General features: G+C 35.2%; 2 protein-coding genes across 3 annotated transcripts in view; both read right to left on the reverse strand.

Annotated features, from left to right (window-relative positions):
• The window catches only part of LOC141683160 (vacuolar protein sorting-associated protein 54, chloroplastic-like), a 35,834-nt gene extending 12,642 nt beyond the window's left edge, over positions 1 to 23,192 (reverse strand). The window contains exons 1-7 of one of the 2 annotated variants that reach the window (XM_074487847.1): positions 22,347 to 23,192; positions 18,904 to 18,966; positions 18,453 to 18,532; positions 17,780 to 17,897; positions 15,895 to 15,969; positions 15,356 to 15,512; positions 13,947 to 14,014 (exon numbers count right to left, since the gene is read on the reverse strand). In XM_074487847.1, the coding sequence (XP_074343948.1) occupies positions 13,947 to 14,014; positions 15,356 to 15,512; positions 15,895 to 15,969; positions 17,780 to 17,897; positions 18,453 to 18,532; positions 18,904 to 18,966; positions 22,347 to 23,120 (1,335 nt within the window). In that variant the 5' untranslated portion in view covers positions 23,121 to 23,192. Of the gene's footprint in view, positions 1 to 13,946; positions 14,036 to 15,355; positions 15,513 to 15,894; positions 15,970 to 17,779; positions 17,898 to 18,452; positions 18,533 to 18,903; positions 18,967 to 22,346 lie in introns of both variants that reach the window. The other variant, XM_074487846.1, reaches the window with a different exon arrangement.
• On the reverse strand, positions 32 to 13,758 carry LOC141683161 (uncharacterized). Its single transcript, XM_074487848.1, has 3 exons — positions 13,722 to 13,758; positions 4,934 to 5,014; positions 32 to 4,744 (listed from the first exon to the last, which is right to left on the reverse strand). Exons 2-3 carry the CDS (start codon positions 5,012 to 5,014, stop codon positions 4,316 to 4,318), a joined length of 510 nt encoding a protein of 169 aa, XP_074343949.1. The 5' UTR covers positions 13,722 to 13,758; the 3' UTR covers positions 32 to 4,315.
• Positions 23,193 to 25,127: the final 1,935 nt, after the last annotated feature.

Here is a 25,127-nt window from a genome sequence, read left to right on the forward strand (position 1 = left end):
AAAGAAGAAATCATGTTACGTCATACCAGGACACTGACTGAAGATGGTACCTAGAACTGCCGAAAATATTTTGGCTTCTATAAATAACCTAATCATGTATTACTAGCATTAGTTAGGTGTAACCAGTTACTGAAAAAATATATTGATACTACTAAAGAGGATATGTCAACTTTCAAAACGCATATATGTAAATGTTTCTCTGGTTTCATTACCTCTAACCCAGAGCAAGACACAAAACCTATCATGAAGAAAATAGAGTGCAAACAATGCATTTTATTTCACTGTTTTTATCGTCTTGTTACAACCCTCAAGCTCATATTCTATAATTATTTAAAAATATAATTAAGGATTATTTAATTATAATTAATTATTTATAATTAGTTATTAATTAATCAAATCTTGTTTAATTCGTAGTAATTAAACCTTTAGTCCGATTTGAGTGAAACGAAGACCCTTAGACTCAGAAAAATGAAACGAATTCAATAAAAATAATTGTAAGTCATAACTTCTTCTGAAAGAGAATCGTCTTATGATAGTTAATTGCTTATAAGCCCTAATATAGGTAGAATCGAGTCAAATAAATCCCGAAAAATTATAAATAAAATCAAATAGGGTACTAGGATCGATTCTAAAAATAATTATGAGGTTGAAATCAATTATGTGCCTTATGTGTTATGTGTTTTACATGATTATATGAACATTATGTGCTATATAATTACATGTTTAGATATGCGAGTCAGATAGAAACGTATGGGTAGATAATTAAGGTTACGTGGTATCAATTCGAGATACGCGTATGAAATAAAGTTATCTAAACGACTATCTTTCTATGATTGATCCAGTATCAACAAGGCAGATCAAGCAGGAGACAGAAGGCGGTGAGTTGAACCAGGTTAAGTACGCGCAAGGCAAGTTTTTCCCCTATTCTAAATTCAGAATAGTGAAATATACCTTACTTTCCATATCAATTACACTTTGATAATTCTTGTTCACATATACTGATACACAATTATTGATTCTTGTTTCTATTTCATTTCGATTCTTGATTTCTCCCAATTATTGAATCCTCTATTCATATTCCAATAATTTTATCCTTGTTATATATACTCTGATATATCCTGATGTTGGGATACATCAAAAGCATTTCGATTGTTCCGGATGCTGAACTTTGTACTGGATGGTTACGATACGGGCTGGGCATTACCCAGACCTTTAATTAATAGGACATAGTTGTCTGAGTACTCCTTATGTTGGTTGGGTCTATGCAGTTGGGTATAGATCCGCGCTGTATCCTGACTGATCAGCAGGTTATAGAGCATATAGAGCATATGTTGGTTCTTATTTCCAGTCTTATTCATTTGGCACTCGCCAGTAATGACAATTTATTATTCTATACAATTTCAGTTGGTTGTTCAAACCAGCGGGTTATCGGTTCATTTATTCTTTTCCTTATTACTATATATATATTGTTGCAGGCTTGTTGAGCAATTTTGGCTCATCCTCTTTTATTGTTATTCCTATTGTTTTTCAGTTAAGGTAGAGAATGAAACCCATCAGAACCCGCATAGTCAAGAAGCGAGTCAAGCGGCGGGACCCTCTTATACCAAGAGTGTTCATCCCTATCCCAGAAGAGAGTTTTGAGCTACCAGATCAGGTGTAACAGGATAAGTAATAGTGATGAATTGAATAAAAGTTGTTTAATATGAGATGTAAATAGAATAAAGTTTTGTAACAAAGAGAATTCTTGAGACAGATTGTTTTTAAACTGGTTTGTAATAAAGTTAGTGTGTCGTCCTTGTTTTCAAATCTTAACCTTAAAAGATCCTGAGTAGTAGTAGTTCGGGGTAATTATTTTATTTATATTCCGCTTGTGCAAGATTAGTGAGTAGTTAATATTAGTAATGCCCCAAATCTATACCCCGGATTTGGAGGGTGTTACAGTTGATATCAGAGTTGTACTTTTTAAGCATGGACACGTGAAATACATTATGAATATGCTGCATATAGGGTGGTAAAGTTAATTCGTACGCAACTTTTCCGACTCTCTTCAGAATTTTAAATGGTCCGACGTAACGAGGCTTTAGCTTGCCTTTATTGCCAAACCTTGTCAATCATTTCCATGGCGAGACTTTTAAAAATACATACTCTCCTTCTTGATAGTCCATATCCTTTCTGGCTGGATCTGCATATTTACGTTGTCGATTCTGCGCTGCTTCGAGTCCTTTCGGATAAGTTCTACTTTCTCCTTGGTCTGCTGAATTAGTTCTGGACCTAGAATCTTGCGCTCTCCAACTTCATCCCAACAGGTGGGTGATCTACATTTTCTTCCATATAGAGCTTCATAAGGTGGCATCCCAATACTCGCTTGATAGCTGTTACTGTAAGAAAATTCTACTAGCAGTAAGTGTTCGTCCCAATTGCCTTTAAAGTCTATTGCACATACACGTAGCATATCTTCAATTGTCTGAATAGTCCTTTCATTTTGCCCGTCCGTTTGTGGTTGGTAAGCGGTGCTCATGTTCAACTTGGTTCGTAGACATTCTTGGAATTGTCTCCAAAATCTTGAATTAAAACGGGGATCTCGATCCGATACAATAGATACAGGTACTCCATGATGCATCACGATTTTCTTGAGATATAAGTGTACTAACTTGTCCAGTGAAAACCTTTCGTTGATCGGAAGAAAATGTGCTGACTTCGTTAAACGATCAATAATAACCCAAATTGCATCATGATTTGCTTTCGTCCTTCGAAGTCCCAATACAAAATCCATAGCTAAGTGCTCTCATTTCCATTCGGGAATATCTAGTGGTTGTAATAATCCGCTCGGGCGTTGATGTTCAGCTTTAACTCTTTGGCACGTATAACACTTACTAACCCATTCAGCTATTTCTTTCTTCATATTTGGCCACCAAAAGTTTTCCTTCAAGTTTTCCTTCAGGTCTCTGTACATCTTTGTGCTTCCGGGATGAATTGAATATCTTGAGTTATGAGCGTCTTGTAAAATTTCCGCTTTCAATTCCTGTAAATTAGGTATCCAGATTCTCGAAGTAACTCAAAATATTCCTTTGGCATCCTTCTCGCTGGTAATCTCTTCTCCTGTCAAATTGTCAATTTCTCGATCAGTTACTTCTTCTTGACACCTTATCTTTTCCAATAATTCTGGCTGAAAGGTCATGGCGTAAATCATTTCAGTAGAGCTTTCTGGAACACGAACTTCAATCTCCAGTTTATCGAATTCCTTGATCAAGTCTTCTGAAGATGTTAGCAGGTTTAATCGTTCCTTTCGACTCAGCGCATCTGCTACTACGTTAGCTTTGCCTGGATGATAAATGATTGAAACATCGTAATCCTTGATTAACTCTAGCCAGCGTCGCTGTCGCATGTTGAGTTACTTCTGTGTGAAAATATACTTCAAGCTTTTATGGTCCGTGTAAATCTCACATCTTTTGCCGTATAGATAGTGTCTCCAGAGTTTTAGTGCGAACACAATTGCTGCTAGTTCGAGATCGTGCGTCGGATATTTCTGTTCATGCGGCTTTAGCTGTCTAGAAGCGTACGCGATCACGTTGCCATGTTGCATCAAAACACATCCTAATCCTCGATAAGAAGCGTCGCTGTATTGACAAAGTCTCCTTGATCATCAAGTAAAACAAGCAAAGGTGCGGTTACCAATCGATTTTTCAATTCTTGGAAACTTTCTTCGCATTTCTCGTTCCATTCGAACTTTTCATTCTTTCGTGTCAACTTCGTCAATGGTATGACTATCTTTGCAAAATCTTTAACGAATTTTCTGTAATAACCTGCTAATCCCAAGAAACTTCTGACTTCTGTTAGAGTCTTCGGTCTTTCCCAATTTAAAATAGCTTCAATCTTCGCTGGATCCACTTGAATTACTTCAATACTAATGATGTGTCCTAGAAATTGCACTTCCTTCAACCAAAATTCACATTTTGAAAATTTCGCATAAAGTTGTTATCAGTCAAAAGGTTCATCTTATATATATAGGTAGGACACCAGCTGCAGGTGTCTATGCTTGATACAAAAGTCTATAATATGTCAGTCGTCAGTCGTCCTTCTACTGCTATCAGTCAAAACTAGTGGATACACGCATACAAACTAGTCATACAATACTACACTGCATCTATCTACACATAATATACAAGATACAACACTCCACTGTCCGCTGAGATAAGAATTCAGGTGGCACACGGCTCAGCTCCTGCTGCAATACCTCTAATACTACCTCTGTAAGTCTCATCGTCCTGCGATACATTGCCTCTGTACGTATATCCTGCTGACTCAAGTCAGTAAGCTACTGAGAACCAGTTCTATGGATCTGGCGTAGTCTCTCTCTCAAAATGTAGTCTGGTCGTAGTACTCGAACTGGTCCGTCCTTCTGTGTCTCAAACAACCCAAGAATCTCCCTACACTGATCCTGCCATCTGACCCTCTCCTTTCTCTCTGACTGGTACCACTGATATGTAACCGTGCGATGCTCGCGAAGATCTGTACGGGAACCTCGAAAAAGTAATGGTAATGGCTGATCCACAACCTCATCCACATACTCTGGCTGCGGGAACTGGTATACCCCGGGCACAGGGGCATAGATAGATAGCGGTGCAGGAAACAAAACAGGCCGCTCCTGGGGTGCATATATAGGTGGCTCTAACTCTGGCTCCATCTGGGGAATCTCTGGAATCTCAGGCTGTGGCACAGGAACCTGTGGCTCCAAGTCCTCCCACTGTGGAATATCAACCATGTCAGGAACATCGAACATTGGGAACTCTAATGGTGAAAAATCAGGTATCTCCGGCTCAAAATACGGAAAATAATCAATAAAGTCAGGTATCTCTAGTGCAGGGGGTACCGACCACTGCTCTGGTGCGGGTCCATATGACAATGGTGGTGGTGGTGGTAATGGAGGAAATACCTGTATCGATACTGGTGCTAGTGCTGGTGCTACTACTGGGTCTGACTCGGTCCGCTCCGCAGATGACGTCGAAGAAGCCATCTAATATAATCATAATACAAGAACAATCAAATCACAATTCTAGAACTCATAACTCCTAATCACATAAACAAACAACCCTAACATTCTTACATATATCTTATATGATCTCCCTATCTTATCTTAACTTTAATGTTCTTGTTTTCAAGGGTCAAAACCTATGCTCTGATGTCAACTGTAACACCCTCTAAATCCGGGGTATAGATTTGGGGCATTACTAATATTAACTACTCACTAATTTGGAGCCAGAGTTAGAGCCACCTGTATATGCACCACAGGAGCAGCCCGTTTTGTTTCCTGCACCGCTAGCTATCTATGCCCCTGTGCCCGGCGTATACCAGTTCCTGCAGCCAGAGTATGTGGATGAGGTTGTGGATCAGGCATTACTATTGCCTTCTCGAGGTTCCCGTACAGATCTTCGCGAGCATAGCACGGTTACATAGCAGCGGTACCAGTCAGAGAGAGAGGAGAGGGTCAGATGGCAGAATCAGTGTACGGAGATTCTTGGGTTGTTTGAGACACACGAGGATGGACCAGTTCGAGCACTACGACCAGACTATATCTTGAGAGAGAGACTACGCCAGATCCATAGGGCTGGTTCTCAGTAGTTTACTGACTTGAGGCAGCAGGATATATGTACAGAGGCAGTGTATCGCAGGGTGATGAGACTTACAGAGGCAGTATTAGAGGCATTGCGGCAGGAGCTGAGCCGTGTGCCACCTGAATTCTTATCTCAGCGAACAGTGGAGTATTGTATCTTGTATATTATGGGTAGATAGATGCAGTGTAGTATTGTATGACTAGTTTGTATGCGTGTAGCCACTAGTTTTGACTAATAGCAGTAGCAGGACGACTGACGACTGACATATTATAGACTTTTGTATCAAGCATAGACACCTGCAGCTGGTGTCTTACCTATATATATAAGATGAACCTTTTCACGTTTTCTTTATTTTATTTTTTCCAGTTATTTAAGCATTTACATTTATTTTATCGTTTTACCGTCGCATATTTTAAAAATGTTGTTTTTATTTACAACCATGTTATACCCTTTATTTTTCAAAATTTTTAATTATTTCAAACTGATTTATTTAAAAATCACGCTGTTTTTACTCACTTATTTTAGATATTTGATAAATTGTTTTCTTTCCCATATCAATTGTTTTAATGCTGTTTTAATATTATAGAGACTGTTTCTATTCCATATCCTCTGTTTAGTAAATTGTTATTAAAATAAATAATTGTTTTATTATCAGAAATATGACACCTAAAAGAAAAGTAATACCTGACTCGATTAACGGAAATAATAATCATATGGATCAGATGTTTCATCTCATGCAAGAGCAGATACTGATTATGCAGCAACAGATGCAGCAGCAACAACAGCAGTTCCAACAACAAATGCTACAGCAAGCCGCTCATCCAGAACATCAAACACCACCAACAGCACCTGTAGTTACTTTCAAGCAATTTTAGTCGGTAAAGCCTCCGGAATTTGTTGATTCCGCAGATCTTACAAAGGCGAGAGCTTGGTTGAAGGAGATAGAAAAGGCTTTTGCGTTGGTTAAGGTTGAGGAAGAACAGAAGACGGATTTTGCCAGCTACTTTCTTAAGGGCGAAGCTAATTACTGGTAGGAATCAAAGAAAGCTTTGGAAGGAGAAGGTGTAGTGACTTGGGATAGATTCACCGAACTTTTCTTGTAGAAGTATTTTCCTCGCTACATGAAGAATCAGATGGAGATCAAGTTTCTGGAATTGAAGCAAGACAATTTGTCGGTCGCGGATTATGAAGTTAAGTTCACAGAATTGGCTAGGTTTGTACATGAGCAGGTGGATACGGATGAAAAGCGAGCCAAGAAGCCATGGATTCGTAGCAGGGTAGCAGTATTCAAGCTGGCGACTTATATGGCTATTGTTCAGAAGGTCATGATCATTGAAGGTGAAAGTGAAGCAGCTCAGAAAGAGAAGGGACCAGGAAATTCCCAGAACCGTTTCAACACAAGACCGGGATTTCAAGCCCGGGAAAAGGTAAACTTCAGGAGAACAGAACAGGGCAACCGGAGGATGAGTAATCGACTTCCAGCCCAAATCAGCAAAGACTTATCCGACCGCCTATAACTGATTGCAGAACATCTGGTAAAAGCATACTAGGATTTGCAACAAGTCAAATGTCACGTGTTTCAAGTGCAAGCAGAGGGGACACTACTCTGGAGAATGTCCGATGGAAAAGGCAGAAGTCACTTATTTCCAGTGCGGAAGAAAAGGACATATTGTCAAAGACTACAGAGGAGTCGCAATGGCCGCTAGCATTCCAAGGGTTTTAGCATTACCTCCACTACCACCACAAAATCAGCCCAGGGCAAGGACTTTCAACATGTCAATGAAGGAAGCTATGCAGAGTCCGAATGTGGTTGCAGGTACGCTTCGTGTAAATTCCGTAAATGTCCAAGTATTGATTGATTCAGGAGCTACGAGATCTTTTATTTCTGAAGGTTTTATTACTAAGATAGACTGTGAGGTTCAGTGGTTAGATGAAGTGCTAGTCATAAAATTAGCAAATGATGACCAGGTTACGATAGATCGAGTATGCCCAGGTTGTGATATTGAAATAGGGAGATGTCATTTCTCAGTTGACTTATACCTTTCAGGTTAGGAAAATTTGATGTTATTTTAGGAATGGATTGACTAGCTAGTAATAATGCTCAGATTGATTGCGCAAATAAGGTGAAATTGCAAACCAACGAGAATACAATGGTAACTTTCAAAGGTGAAAAGCAGAAGCAGAAATTCTTAACAATGATGCAGACGAAACGATTGCTATGTCAAGGAGGTCAAGCCTATTTAGCCTACGTGTTGGACACCGAAAAAGAAAGTCCGAAGATTGAAAATATTCCTGTAGTTTGTGAGTATCCCGATGTTTTTCCGGATGAACTTCCAGGACTACCTCCAGATCGAGAAATCGAGTTCACTATTGATTTGGCATCGGGGACTGAACCAATTTCAAAAGCTCCATATCGAATGGCACCTGTTGAAATAAAAGAATTAGCAAACCAATTGCAGGATCTTCTCGATAAAGGAATCATAAGACCAAGTGTATCCCCATGGGGCGCACCAGTATTTTTCGTGAAAAAGAAAGACGGTAGCATACGACTATGTATTGATTATCGTGAGCTGAACAAGTTAACTATCAAGAATAAATATCATTTGCCTCGCATCGACGACTTATTCGATCAACTGAAAGGAACAGCGTAGTTTTCGAAAATCGACTTACGATCAAGCTATCATCAGTTAAAGATCAAGGCAGAAGATATTCCAAAGACTGCGTTCAGAACAAGATATGGACACTACGAATTTATTGTGATGGCTTTTGGACTGACTAATGCACCTGCAGCATTTATGGATTTGATGAATCGAGTATTCAAGAAGTATCTGGATAAATTTATCATTGTATTTATTGATGACATCTTGATTTATTCAAAGACAGAAGAACATGCAGCGCACTTAAGAACGACATTGGAGAAATTACGAAAGGAACAACTTTATGCGAAATTTTCAAAATGTGAATTTTGGTTGAAGGAAGTGCAATTTCTAGGACACATCATTAGTATTGAAGGAATTCAAGTGGATCCAGCGAAGATTGAAGCTATTTTAAATTGGGAAAGACCGAAAACTCCAACGGAAGTCAGAAGTTTCTTGGGATTAGCAGGTTATTACAGAAGATTCGTTAAAGATTTTGCAAAGATAGCCATACCATTGACGAAGTTGACACGAAAGAATGAAAAGTTCGAATGGAACGAGAAATGCGAAGAAAGTTTCCAAGAATTGAAGAATCGATTGGTAACTGCACCTGTGCTTGTTTTACCTTGTTTTACCTGATGATCAAGGAGACTTTGTCATATACAGCGACGCTTCGTATCGAGGATTAGGATGTGTTTTGATGCAACATGATCGCATACGCTTCTAGACAGCTAAAGCCGCATGAACTGAAATATCCGAATATCCGACGCACGATCTCGAACTAGCAGCAATTGTGTTCGCACTAAAACTCTGGAGACACTATCTATATACGGCAAAAGATGTGAGATTTACACGGACCATAAAAGCTTGAAGTATATTTTCACACAGAAGTAACTCAACATGAGACAGCGACGCTGGCTAGAGTTAATCAAGGATTACGATGTTTCAATCAATTATCATCCAGGCAAAGCTAACGTAGTAGCAGATGCGTTGAGTCGAAAGGAACGATTAAACTTGCTAACATCTTCAGAAGACTTGATCAAGGAATTCGATAAACTGGAGATTGAAGTTCGTGTTCCAGAAAGCTCTACTGAAATTATTTACGCCATGACCTTTCAGCCAGAATTATTGGAAAAGATAAGGTGTCAAGAAGTAATGGATCGAGAAATTGACAATTTGACAGGAGAAGAGATTACCAGCGAAAAGGATGCCAAAGGAATATTTCGAGTTACTTCGAGAATCTGGATACCTAATGTACAGGAATTGAAAGCGGAAATTTTACAAGACGCTCATAGCTCAAGATATTCAATTCATCCCGGAAGCACAAAGATATACAGAGACCTGAAGGAAAACTTTTGGTGGCCAAATATGAAGAAAGAAATAGCTGAATGGGTTAGTAAGTGTTATACGTGCCAAAGAGTTAAAGCTGAACATCAACGCCCGAGCGGATTATTACAACCACTAGATATTCCCGAATGGAAATGGGAGCACTTAGTTATGGATTTTGTAGTGGGACTTCCAAGGACGAAAGCAAATCATGATGCAATTTGGGTTATTATTGATCGTTTAACGAAGTCAGCACATTTTCTTCCGATCAACGAAAGGTTTTCACTGGACAAGTTAGTACACTTATATCTCAAGGAAATCGTGATGCGTCATGAAGTACCTGTATCTATTGTATCGGATCGAGATCCCCGTTTTAATTCAAGATTTTGGAGACAATTCCAAGAATGTCTACGAACCAAGTTGAACATGAGCACCGCTTACCATCCACAAACAGACGGGCAAAGTGAAAGGACTATTCAGACAATTGAAGATATGCTACGTGTATGTGCAATAGACTTTAAAGGCATTTGGGACAAACACTTACCGCTAGTAGAATTTTCTTACAATAACAGCTATCAAGCGAGTATTGGGATGCCACCTTATGAAGCTATATACAGAAGAAAATGTAGATCACCTACCTGTTGGGATGAAGTTGGAAAGCGCAAGATTCTAGGTTCAGAACTAATTCAGCAGACCAAGGAGAAAGTAGAACTTATCCGAAAGCGACTCGAAGCAGCGCAGAATCGACAACGTAAATATGCAGATCCAGCCAGAAAGGATATGGACTATCAAGAAGGAGAGTATGTATTTTTAAAAGTCTCGCCATGGAAAGGATTGACAAGGTTTGGCAATAAAGGCAAGCTAAAGCCTCGTTACGTCGAACCATTTGAAATTCTGAAAAGAGTTGGAAAAGTTGCATACGAATTAGTTTTACCACCCTATATGCAGCATAATCATAATGTATTTCACGTGTCCATGCTTAAGAAGTACAACTCTGATACAAGCCATGTAATGGAATATGAGCCAATAGAATTTCAGACAGATTTGTCGTATATAGAGCAGCCGATAAGAATTCTAGATCGGAAAAGAGGGTATTAAGGAATAAGCTTGTACCATTAGTGAGAGTTTTGTGGAGAAACCTAGTGGTTCAAGAATCAACCTGGGAACTTGAGAGTGATATGTTAGAAAATTATCCTCAGTTATTTTCATTGCGTGATTCTGAGGATAGAATCCTGTTAAGGGGGGGAGAATGTAACGACCGAGAAAATTACGCTTGTATTATATTATAATAAAGATAAATTATGTCTATTATTATGTGATTAAATGTGTTGAGTCGTAAAACCCTAATTGCTATGTGTTACTTGTTGTCTGTTTTGACCCGAATGTGATTTGGATATTTATTGAGTGTTTTATCGTAAGTTATATGTTTTATATCAAAGCCCGTATTTCAAACAAAATCATTGGCCCTATTTTTGCCAAGTATGGCCTATACCATATCGTTATTTTGAACCCCTAGACGTTTTACAAATTTACCTTTTTTGCGAAAAACGACTTTTCCGGGCCCCTTCGGGTGTCAAAAAACCCCACAAAAATCACATTTTTATTTTTATATGATCATGAAATTATCAAACATCATTTTTCTTTGCATTTTTGTATTATTCACAATTTTTGGGAATTTTTGGCATATATTTTGTATTTATTGGATATTTAAAAATTCATAATTAATACCCAAAAATTATAAAAATTGGGGCCAAATAATTTTATTAGACGTGTAATTAGACCCTTAATTTTATTTAGGGGTATTATATTCCCTAGTATAAATAGCTGATTTATTTACTAATTATTATTAATTAATTATAGAAAAATCAGAAAAATCAAGAAAATAGAAGTGTTGGTGAAGATCAAGCTGAGAATTAAACCTCAGATTTCATAGTGATTCTGTGCACCAAATCTCTCATGTAAGTAACCAAAACGAAGCTTATGATCTCTACTTTCTATTCATACCATCAATTTCATGTTTTGTTGCTTAGATTTTCAATTCGAAATTTAAGGTTCTCGAACTGAAATTGGGGTTTTTTGTTTGTGGGGTTATGGGTTTAATTTGATGCTTGGAATAGCTTTAGATGCTTGTTTACAGTTGATTTGTGTTATTCAATTCATCAAATGATTGTTGTAATTAGTTGTTCTGATTTTAGGGTTTATGTAAGTTTTAATTAGTTCGTTTTTGTATTTGTATGAATCTGAGATTGTTTTGGTTATAAGGGTTAGATTGTAGAAGTGTCAAGCTTTATTTTAAGCTATTATTTACTATTTTTAGTATACAAAATCATGATCTTGAGTTTTGGCCGGAAATAATTGTAATTTGATCGGAGAATCTGTTGTAGGGGTTATTAGATCGTGATATTAGTTTAATTGTGTTCCTCGTGAAATTCTGAACAAAAACCGATAAAACAACGATTCAAACGATGCCTGTTTTGCCTGGAAATCAAGCTCGTCGGACTTGGTTGAAGCTCCCCGGCGTTTGCTACGTTTCTGGCCGGAAAAGATGATCCACGTGACGGGGGTAGAAGAAGACGGTTGGGCTGTGTTCCTGGAAGGCTAGGAGTGAAAACCCTGTACCAATTGCAACGTTTCATTCCGATTTAACCGGAATCCGGTCGCCGGAAGTTCGCCGGATTCTGGGTTGTGAAGAACATCGGTGGGTTGTTCTTACAACCCGGACTCGACCCGTTTTCTGTAAATTATGACCCGGGTTTGATCCAAAAGAACCCGGTCTGATTTCTATTTCCTGTTTCTGATTAATTTAGTATTTAATTAAATTTTACAAAATCAAAATCAGTTTTAATAAATTCTAAAAATCTAATAAAAATTAGATTTAAATTCTGAAAATTATTAATAATAATTTCTAAATTATTTTATTAATTTAGAAATTCGAAATTAGTTATTTAATTAAGTATTTAATTATTTATCTAATTATTATTTAGTTATTTATGAATTAATAATTAGGTAATTAGTTAATTAATAGGATTAAAAATAATTGAATAATATGATTAAAGATTCGATAATTAGTTTAATAATACGAGTAAGTGAATGATGAGTTAAATCATTATTATAATTATTCGAGCGATAGTATTTATTCGATAAATAATGTAACAGTTAGTGGTATCGATTATTTATTTGTAAATAATCGACCTAATCGAGTAAGTGATAATAATTTGTGAATAATTGTAATAAATTGTAATTAATCCTAATAATTAAGGATTAATTATTTTAAAATATAATAATTATTAAATAATTATTTAAAAATATTATTAAGGATTATTTAATTATAATTAATTATTAATTAATTAAATCTTGTTTATTTCGTAGTAATTAAACCGTTAGTCCGATTTGAGTGAAACGAAGACCCTTAGACTCAGAAAAATGAAACGAATTCAATAAAAATAATTGTAAGTCATAATTTCTTCTGAAAGAGAATCGTCTTATGATAATTAATTGCTTATAAGCCCTAATATTGGTAGAATCGAGTCAAATAAATCCCGAAAAATTATAAATAAAATCAAATAGGGTTAGTGAATACAGGTATGAGTCTAGGATCGATTCTAAAAATAATTATGAGGTTGAAATCAATTAGTTGAAATCAATTCTCTCTCTCTCTCTGATCTCTCTCTTCTCTCTAAATAATACTCATTGAAATCAATTCTCTCTCTCTCTCTGATCTCTCTCTTCTCTCTAAATAATACTCTTCCGTTCACTATATTCTCTGTTAATCTCTTCTATCTAGCTTATTTTACTGCTTGTTAATTGTTTACTGCATTTCTATAAAAACACCTAAAACAATCAAATATCTCAAAACCTAAATGGAGTTCCTGACACATAAATACATATATACATTCAAAAGATTTACTTTTAATGGGTTATAACTTATAATAGAGGCCCTGTCGAAATTCAAATTGTTCTGACATTACTCTAAAGTCACTTGCAGTTTAAATTACTTTTGACAATTGTTCTGACATTACTCTAAAGTCACTTGCAGTTTAAATTACTTTTGACAGTAAATATTTCAGTGAAACTAGGCCAAATTTATTTTGAGACACCACTTAGGACTTCAATCAAAGAATATGAGCTTCACAAATCACTGAACTACCTTATTCTTCCACAGGTATCATATTAGTAATCACCGTCACTATTTGATGAAATTGGCATAATGCCTCACCCTCCTTCTAGTCAATCTACAACAATTTCTAATCAATTTACTACGGAAAAAAGAAACTTATGCAATGAATGAATAAACACATTTTGATAAATTTTAAACAAATGACGAGAGATAGAGATTATTACAATAAAAGGGAAAAAGAAGAATATACATTACCCATACAATCCGGAATAAAGTCCGCAAAATCTGAATAAAGCTGTCTGTTGCCAAGGTTTGAAGCATATCTGCAAGTGATGAACCTCCAACTAGGCCAAAAAATGATATTTACAAAAATTTTATGCAACAAATCATCGTTAATCTGACAGTTATAACTCATTTTAAAAATTACTTTCACTGTTCCTACAAAGTTTTAGATGAGCAAAAGGATGTGATGTCACAGAAAGAATGTTTGAGGCTACTTTGATTGTATAGCTGTCAAATTACTTGCTCTCCTAAAACATAGGTGTTCGAACAAGGGGCTTATTTGGATCATATATTATCTTAACAGTTAACACTCTCCCTACCTCAAAAGCCCTTCTTTGGGTCAAGAACAAATCAGTGAGAGCCCAGGGTAATACATAACCAGGGTGTCCAAATTACATTTGAGAACATTGAGATAGGAGGAAATGGATCTCTAGTACGGGCTCAATTACCATGTTAAGTTCACTGTTGTTAAAGGCGCGCCGAGGCGCAACGAAGCGCACTATTAGCGCATAGTTCTTACCGAGGCACAGCGCCTTCAGTGATGCGCGCGCCTAGACCCCTGAGGCGAGAGGCGCAAAAACAGTCAAAATAGTCAAAAACAGTCCTAAAACCCAACTTGTTTTTATTCCCACAAGTGTTTAAAAATCCATGTTATCAATATTAACATATGTGAAGACATATTCTTACATATACATGTATATTCTACTTCTTTTCTTCTCAGTAAAGCTGTGTGTGTATCATGTATATATATAATTATAAATATATATATATATATTGTGAGTGTATACAATTTATATATATATATTTATATATATATATTTATATATATACTGTATATTCTTACAGTTATAGTGTTATACATATTAATATACCATGTATTTGCTTGTTCTTTTGTGTTTCCAGTTACATACTAATATATATGTATGAATTTACAACGTAAAGGAGCAATGACTACCGAAAAAAGTGATAGTAAGAAAACTGATCCAACATGGAAAGTTCCTTTAAGTTTCATATTCCTATTTGTGGTTTTTTTGGAAAATTCTATAATAAATAATTTATTTTCTAAGTAAATTCGTTTAATTTCGATGAGGCGCTCGCCTCGCCTCGCGCCTCATCGCCTAGGCTCCAAGGGACCCTAGCGCCTCGGTGCGCATCTCGCCTTTAATAACATTGGTAAAGTTACCCGCTCTTCTAACCTCAAGGTATTATTTAGAAGGTCTTCACTGGATTATATATTATCTTAAAAGTGCCGAATGTTAGATTAGTTAAAAAGTAGTAGTTCAATTATCAGTGTGCAAATATTAATCAAGACATTCTTTTGAGACAGGAGAGAGTAAGCAGAAATTACACGCAGTCATAAAATGTAATTAAGGCTAACTCACCATCTAATTCCGAAACTCTTTCTCCTTGCATGGAATCAAAGTCCGATGGACTAGATACGAGAACTGGAAGAAGTTCTGAAACTGCCACCTTAATTGCAGATTTCATCTCAGCAGCAAGTGTATCACGGTATAACCTCAATACAGTTGGGAGTTTTCCCTGCAACAAATCAATATACGACAATATTCACACTTTGAGCACTCAAATCAAATTAGTAAAGGAGGTCTAGAACAGATATATAGAGGTGAAGAAACAGATTTAGCAGCTAGAGTAATAATAATCAGACCAATTGTTAGGACAGGTATTAATTACAAATAAAGTTCATAAAGGTTCCTGTTCAAATTAGATTCCAGCTGGTCAGAAGCCAAACCTGATTTTTAAGTAATAGTTATAGGATCAAAATATCAGGTAAAGGATGAAAGGATGAAAGGAAAATTTACAGAAAATTGTGCAAGTGGGGGGAAGTATGATGTCTTTGGTAACAAAAGTCCAGCCACGTGACTACAACATTTCAAATGTAAAAGTTACAGATTACACTCACAGATCGAAGCAATCCAATAATAACTGGAAGTAGCAGATCTTTAATGTTGGCATCTTCTCCTCTGTCAAATTCAACCTGCATCATGTAAGCTTCAGTAATTACTTTGGGTCCGTACAATTACCACACGCAGCTACTTTTTTTGCCTCTATAGATACTTGAACCCTTTACCGCTTGATAAACAAGGGTGAGGTACCCACTATGCCAAAGCAAAGGATTACTAACCAAACGAATATCAATTATTGCTTACAATAGTAAAATGACATTCAGGATTTTGTAGGTAGAAATATAACATTAATCCATATTCCAGATATAATCTTAGTGTTCACATGAACTCGCTCAAAATTTGTAATCTTTCATCTGGTCCTGATGTCAAAAACTGTGCAACAAATACTAACAAGGAGAATATAATACAAAAAAGACAAACAAATTGTATTGACATTTAATAAAGCAGATTTCACAACACAAGAGTCTTCTAATATCAGCACATCTAAGACAAGAGTATAAATATGTACTTTAGGAATCAAACAATCAACAAAAAAACTATGTACAAGACAAGAGTCTTCTAATATCAGCACATCTAAGATGCATGCCAAATGATAGAATGACATATGTGTCTACAAATCTGCAACAACCCAGGCCGAATGCAGGCCGAATGCAGCGCCTAATCATAAATGGTTCTTGTTAAATATATGATCCTATTGGGGTCTTCCTCTAACACCTTAAGGTTTTAGATGAGCTGGTTACTCAACATGGTATCAGAGCTTAGGCTGGCGGGAGAACTAAGGTTCGATTCCCAGCCACCCCCAACATTCTCACAATTTAATGTGGACACTAAAGACAATTAATGCCCCAAAGATGGGCGCCGGTGTTCCACTCTTCGACCCATAAATGGGCTTTCGAGTGAGGGGGAGTGTTAAATATATGATCCTTTGAGTAACCAACTCATCTAACACCTTAAGGTTTTAGATGAGCTGGTTACTCAACATGGAATCAGAGCTTAGGCTGGCGGGAGAACTAAGGTTCGATTCTCAGCCACCCCCAATATTCTCAAAATTTATTGTGGACACTAAAGGCAATTAATGCCCCAAAGATGGGCGCCGGTGTCCCACTCTTCGACCCATAAGGGGGAGTGTTAAATATATGATCATATTGGGGTCTTCCTCTAACACCTTAAGGTTTTAGATGAGCTGGTAAGGATTCTAGATAAGCTTGAGTCCACTGGCTCAAATCTCAATGCAACTTCAGTAATGGATCAGAAAATTCATGTTTCAAACTTGGTAACTGGAACACAGTAAGATATCCAAAAAACCTTGACTATACCTAGTTAAGAGAATTTGATAAATTCAGTAATCAGTTTCAAAAGCTAATGAATACGTAGAGCATTACAACACTTACATAGGGCTTGTAAACCCTAACAAAATTATCTAAATGACCCAAGGCTCACAAACACTTTCAACTAGACCAAATTGCAGACACTAAGTAATACTACCGGTAAACATCACTTTGAGGAAGCGGTGGGAGACCTCAATTTCTATGTCCTAAGAAAAATTCATCAGGGTTTTCGACTCCTATGCAAGTATTATAATTACACCATATACATTGGCATATAAAATTGACTACTGAAATATTAAAAAAAATCTCTTAATTATGGGTTGTTAACTCGTAATCTAATATCGTTTGTCGCCATTAGGTATCTTCAAGGAAGTGAACATTCCATAGTCAATCCACTTAAACCCACTTACTAAGTGTTCTTAAAATTTAATTATGTTTATCACGTCTTATATGTTTTAAAACCACAAGGAATAGATATAAACGACAAAAATAACGGTTAAAAGGATTTCAAAGTAACACGTACTCACGGAATATTATAACTCACTATGCTTACCTCGTCATCATTCCCGTTTGTGAGCAATCTTGCCCTTGTTTTTGATTCTAATAATATTACAGCATCTGCATCTCGAGTACCTTGTATTGATATACGCATAAATTCTGCTGAAAGAATGCTACAAGAATGAATGTGATAAGTCACTAAATTCATCAGCAACCCGGTATACAGTATGCTTACGCAGTTTAAATTTGTTATCAAGATAGATATGTCTATGTACGCCTAGGTCAAAATCGTCGGTCTGGTATAAGTGGAAGTAACTTGTCAGATACTTGCATAAGCTTTGCCCTTTGGTAATGCAATTTCCAGTCTATGCTGGTACTGATTGGAGCTATCTCTAAATCTGTAAATCTATTCTTTCACTAATATGTGCAGTTGTAGTACTGGGCAGATATTATAAAATTCACCTACGACTTTAAGTAGGACCAGTTTTCCGGAAATTTAAGGAAACTGAAAATCACCAACACTATTAACTAAAATTCTAAAATCTTATCTTCTTGCCACATTTTGCAATTGCAAATGAATCATTAAGCGACTGCCAGGAATATTTGTCAGAATATTAAGATTTCAAAGCAAGACTAAAAGCACATATAAAAATAATACAATAACGAGACCAAGAAAAAAATATTAAACAATTAAGAAAATAAATAATTAGAAGTATGCATTAAGTAACCTGTTTATCGAATTGATGGCACCTTTTACATGATCCCCAAGGTGACGAAAACAGTGAAGACCAGTCAGCTCGTTCCCATCCTACAAACGTGATAGCAAATAATGTACTAGGGGTATAGTGGATTCTAAATTATAGTGTTTTACATCAATCGAATATGTAAAACATGACATCCTCAGGAACAAGCGATATGCACTTCGTCGCCATTCTGCCATAGTTTTCTCTCATTTTTATTTTTATCATTTTAGTTTCAGTTTCTTAAATAGAAAAAAAATGTACTTCTTGCAAAAATAGTTGAAGAGATTAAAAATGATTATCTAGGTCCGCTAAAATTACAGAAAACTAGAACATTTGATGGGGGAGGCTCATTGTCCTGCATCAACATTACATGAAGGTACAGAGTAGAAATCACTGGATGATTAAAAGTACAAAAGATTTTTATTCGTAAAAATACCAGTAATTGCTGCAAATCATGAGCGATGTCCAAAGCTCCAGCACAGTCTGCAGATTCAATGAGCTGCAAACAAGTTTACAAAATAAATACCAGGTCCGCTGAGAATATACATAACTAAATTTAGAAATTATTTGATGATAATCGACCTAATACAAATAAAATACCTTACAAAACCTACTTAATGAGTTCAAATATATCATAAACCTAAACAATATTTTCCTAATTAAAATCCAACTCTAAAAACAAAAAATCCATTTTTTTCCTGATGTTCAAAAATAATTGTAAGAGATAATCATCCAGATAAATAACAATAAAATATAATAACTCTAGAAAACTCAAAGGGCTAACAAAGCCTTTTATTTTTATTTTTATCCCAAATAGTCTCTTTGGGCTACTTTAAACATTATCATGCACCAAATCTCCTCTGCAGAAACAAAATCAACTTCGTTGATTTAGTTGAATTACAAGGAGCACCAAATTTCTAGCATGACTCACACACGAGAACAATCACAACATAACAAAGTGGGTAGCTCCACTCAAACATGAGAAAAACAACAAGTAAAGCTTATACACCCCGTGCCCTTCCCTAACATACATGACACTCGCACGTGAGAACAAGTGCAAGAAGAGTAATATTGTTGAGAACCAGTCCATCTAAAATTTCAAGGTGTTAGAGAAAGGTCCTAATATGATCACATATTATATTTTAACACTACCTCTCACTCGAAAGGTCATTTCTAGGTCGAAGAGTGGATCACGTGGATATTAATTTGCCTATCTGTAATAAACTGTGAGGAAGTTGGGAGTGAACTCCCAGGGAGTCGAACTTGAGTCCTTTCTCAACCCGAGCTCCAATACCATGTTGAGCAACCAGTAACTCCAAATCTAGGAAGCACAGGTGCGGGTGCATGAGCGCGCGATGAAGGGATACATGAATTCGGAAAACTTCAATAAATGGGAATTCGGGTGGAAAATTTTAAAATATTAAAAAATATTATATATATTTATTTAACATTTTTTGATAAACACAATTACAAAAAAGTCAGCAAACTAAAAAACTAGAAATTAAAAAAATGAGGCGAGTGTGTGTGATAGAAACTTAAATCATTTACATAAATATAAATATAAATAATAGTGTTATTAAACGCGAGATGCGCACTGAAGCACAAAGGCTTCGTGGAGCATAAGCGCAACGCGTAATGCGAGAAGCACGCTTTTTAAAAACAAATGCAATAGTTTGAAAAAAATGTATAACAATAAATTTAACATGTTGATACAAATTAGATTGTCATAAAATGTTAATAATAACCAGATTCAAATTTAAGGCCAAAATATGAAGTCTTTGTAACAAAATAATATAGAGGATCAATTAAATACTCCACTAGATGTTTCTTTTCCACAGAAAAGTTTAACTGAACTACCCTCTATCACTTCCGCGCATATTTCCATGCCACGTCTTTTTTATCAGCCATCTATTAATCGTAAATATACAATTTAGTTATAATTTATACAAATATGTCCCTATGTGTATCAGTATAAAAAATATGTGTATAACAAAAATATACACCAAGTAATATATGTGTCAAGATCGTGTCTATATATATGTGTGTACAAGAATCAGTACCAAGAAGATGAGAAATCAGGACTCAATCTGTGTATGTGTGTGTATATGTGCGTATATACAAGAATCAATATATATATATATAAGAAATAAAGAAGAATCGGTATAAAATTTAAAAGCGCGCTTTTTTGCGCTTCTTGCATCTCGTTTAAGCGCACAAAGCGCACCAAAAAGCGCGCTTTATCAAACTTGCATCGCATAATTGAATCGAGGCGCTTCAGCCTCGCATCGCTTCTCGCTTAAGCGAGCGTTTAAGCGCGCTTTTAACAACAATATAAATATGTATTAAAAATTTAGTAAAAAAAGTTTATAAGTACTAAATTATTTAAAATTATACTATTTTAAAATAAATATAACAAAATCGAGGAGCTAATCTATTGTGTGTATATAGATAATATACACTAATTTACAATGCACGAGTATCCTTTAATACTTTACAATTTTTTATTTATATTTTAATAATTTTAAATTATATATGATATTAATAACACTCTATTGTAAAATATAACTAGAATCCAAATTTTAATTTAATGGAAAAGATATATTGTAATTTCAATAGAGAATTATATATTGAAATTTAGTTATCATAGAGTTTAAATCTTAAGTTGAGATGATTAAATTTCTAAATTAAAATTAAAAATTTATTTAGTATGTGGTTGATAAATATTAACCCTATACCATTATTTATATATTTAAAACTAATACTATATCATTACTATAATTGTTCAATTTTAATATGTTGATGACATAATTTTTCTCAAAGAGGTTCCAAAATGCTATTGTTGCATTGGGACTTCTAATTGGCGGCCTTGGCTCTACACTAAAACCTATGTATAGTAATATTGTTGGGATAGAGAAAAAATATCATTGGAGAGAGGTTATTCTTTAGTAAAGGCGGACATATAAATTTCAAAAATTAATAAAAAATATTCATTATATATATCTTGAATACATGAATTTAAAGGATATATCATAACTTTTTAAAAAATTACGTAACATAATATAAAATGCATGAATTTGAAACAAATTAACAAGAAGGTGATCGTGTTTACGAGTATTTACAGGGGCGCATGCGGTGCTAAATGATGCATTGTTAACCAAATCGATATAACTTTTGAAAAATTTCTTGAGTCGACTTTCATATTTATGTAAGAAAACTATATATTATTAGATATATATATATATCACATATTTATGTGTGTGTATATATATATGTATATAAATATAATTTTAAGAATTTTTATTCTTATACGGAGGAAAGTTAATAAAGGATGGACTTATATAAAATATTGAATATTACAATGTAGAGGTTATTCTTAATTATAACTTGCCGTCTTGCCCAAATTGGGATCGATATTTTTTATTACAATAAGGAGGTTATTATTATGTAGAGATTCTGTTGTATTATGGTTGCCACCAGAAAGTTTCCAAAATTGGCAACTTTCCAAACTAGTATGTTAAAACACGTATAATTGTCCCAAAAGTATATAACTATACCCCATTTTATATTGTTACACTTATTATATCATTTCTTTTATTTATGTACTGGACTATATCGGCAATTTTTTAGATTGCCAACTATTGGAGTAAATTTTGAACACAAGTTTCCGAGACTAATCAAAAAAACTAATATATGTAATGGCATGTCAATATTTGGCAACCTACATATGCTCTTAGAATGCAAGGTTATTCTAGTTCACTTGGAACTTAGCTCACACTTCATGAGTAATTTTCAGCCACTTAACCCCGATACTAAATCCATCACCGTAAATAAATATCCAGCAAAAACAAAAAATCGAGAATTTTACACAACGTAACTCACCAATTGAAGAGCAGATAAAGCATTATTAACATTCAAAACCAACCGCAACTTCTGTTGCAAAACCAACATATTCCTCCTAATCGAACTAAGCTCCTGAATTTGTCTCGCCGGCTCAACCAAATCCGAATCCAAAACCCTAACAGTCTCCTTCAACTCCCTAACCCTACTACACCCTTCCACAACCCTCAAACTCAACTCTTCCAACTCAACTTGCGCCTCGAAAAACGAATTCGACCGCAACGCAATCTCCTTAACCAAATGCACCTCTACTAAATCCAAATACTGCGACAATTTCTCCTGCACACCCAAATTCTCCTCCACACTCGAACCCGTACATGCCGCAATAAACGTCCCGCCATCCTCTATCTCAAACCCCTCTTTAAAATACAATGCAGGCACTTCTCGTAAACACGCAACAATCGCCTCACCATTCCCACCACTACACTCCAATCCCACCCCATTTTCTCTACTAATATGAACCCTAATATCCTGAAACTTGTTGAATTGGTCCTGAATTGAAGAAACATAGGGTTTGAAGTCGGGTCGGGTCAGTTCGGATCCGGGTCGGGTCGTGTTGATAGGGGTGAATTCGGGTGGGGAAACGGCGGAGGATGAGAACCAGCTTGTCCACGTGGGGTCGGTGGGCCCGGTCGGGTTGTTGAGAATGGATGAGAGGCTTTGAGTTGAAGCATTAGAGGTTGATTTTGTGAGTGATGATGTGAATGATTTTCTAGGGCTTTGTTTTAGGTCTAACGAGTAACGTCCCAATTCCATTATATTTAATGTGTGTGTATGTACGTTTGTAAATGTAAATTGTCTGCAGAATTGAGTTGGGGGAGATGAAAATGGTTTGTTTTGGGAAATTAGTATTTATAGGGTGGGGTTCGAACGGGGAACGTTCTTTTGAACGGGTCGGGCTTATCGGATTTTGATTTTGATCGGGCCGGGCAGGGTTGAGTTTTTCGGAAATGTCAGAGCTCGTTCGGGCCCTCGAAACGGGCCTAACCGGGTTTTTTCCGACAAGATTGGATCGGGCCGAGTTTTTTCTAATTTTAATCAGATCGAATTTTATTAGAGATTCTGAAAACTACATATGTTATCAACTAGATCATCGTAAAAATATATTAGTTTGCATGGAATAATTTATGAAAACATTACTTCTTTGAAAATATTTAATTTCGGCAAAAAATAAACATGTTTATAGAATAATATGTTTTATCAATGTTATTCAAATATATATAGTGTACTTATTATATCTGCTTTCATTAATCATCCAATAAAGTTGCAATAAAGTATATAAATAATAGAGATTTTTTGATAAATAATTAAGAAAAAATAAAATTTTGCAAATTTACTATTGATTTTTAAAAGCATTTGCAAATATACTATTTTTCAAAAAAAGTTGCAAAAATACGGACATATTAATTAGGGCAGTTAATCAGTTATCATTCAACCTCTTTTATCACTTTTTTTCTGAACAAATCCTCTTAATACTCTCTCTCAACCACAACTTCGAAGCAACACAGCATCAAAACTTTGAGAATTCATCACCGGAAAGTATCAGAGATATGTTGAAATCACTAATTAATTGTTAAAATTATGTTCAAACAATCAGATCTAACAATTCGAAATAGTAATTCTTCAAATAATAATGTCGTTGAGTTGTTTAACTGTATTACGATCTATAAGTAGAGGTTGTTATCATTGTTATGAATCGATTTTAGTATATATATTTGACAACGATGACTTGTAGTTGATTTATGTTTCTTAGTATTATGTTTTAAGTTGATTTATGTTTTAATTTGATTTTAATGTGCTAGCACTAGTATACTATAGATTGTTATAGATGCTATTCATTGATTTTAGTAGCAGATTTGTGAAAAGCGAATTGTGTTTGATTTATATTTTTATTTTGATTTTGAGGCTTTACGAGCCATATCATACAGGCTGTTATAGAAGAATTTAGTTGATTTTGGTAGACACACTTGTCGATAGTGACATGTGGTTGATTTTCTGATATAAGTTGATTTTGACGTGTTTCGATCCATAATGTGCAGTCTGTTATAGATGATTTCAGTTGATTTTGATATTGAATTATAGTTGATTCTGTATTTTATTTTCATTTTTAGACTTTACGAACCATATCATACAGGTTGTTATAGATGAATTCAGTTGATTGTAGTAGACAAATTTGTCAGTAGTGGCTTGTGGTTAATTTTCTGGTTTAATTTCATTTTGACGTGTTACAATCCAAGAGTAGAGGTTGTTATATATGATTTTAATTGATTTAAGTAGCAAATTTTGTCGATAGTGACTTGGACTTTGATTTTGATCGGGTCGGGCAGGGCTGAGCTTTTCGGAACTGTTAGAGCTCGTTCGGGCCCTCGAAACGGGCCTAACCGGGTTTTTTTCCGGCAAGATCGGATCGGGCCGAGTTTTTTTTAATTTAAATCAGATCGAGTTTTATTAGAGATTCTGAAGACTACATATGTTATCAACTAGATCATCGTAGAAATATATTAGTTTGCATGGAATAATTTATGAAAACATTACTTCTTTGAAAATATTTAAGTTCGGCAAAAAACAAACATGTTTATAGTATAATATGTTTTATCAATGTTATTCAAATATATATAGTGTACTTACTATATCTGCTTTCATTAATCCTCCAATAAAGTTGCAATAAAGTATATAAATAATAGAGATTTTTTGATAAATAATTAAGAAAAAGTAAAATTTTGCAAATTTACTATTGATTTTTAAAAGAGTTTGCAAATATAC

The sequence above is a fragment of the Apium graveolens genome, chromosome 9, assembly GCF_009905375.1.
Source record: "Apium graveolens cultivar Ventura chromosome 9, ASM990537v1, whole genome shotgun sequence".
Lineage (NCBI taxonomy): Eukaryota > Viridiplantae > Streptophyta > Magnoliopsida > Apiales > Apiaceae > Apium > Apium graveolens.

Excerpts from the sequence above, each read along its gene's own strand:
- LOC141683161 (XM_074487848.1), bottom strand. The coding sequence starts at position 5,014 with ATGGCTTCTTCGACGTCATCTGCGGAGCGGACCGAGTCAGACCCAGTA. Across the intron at positions 4,745-4,933 it reads TAGCACCAGTATCGATACAG|TGGGAGGACTTGGAGCCACA; the intron begins GTATTTCCTCCA and ends GATATTCCACAG.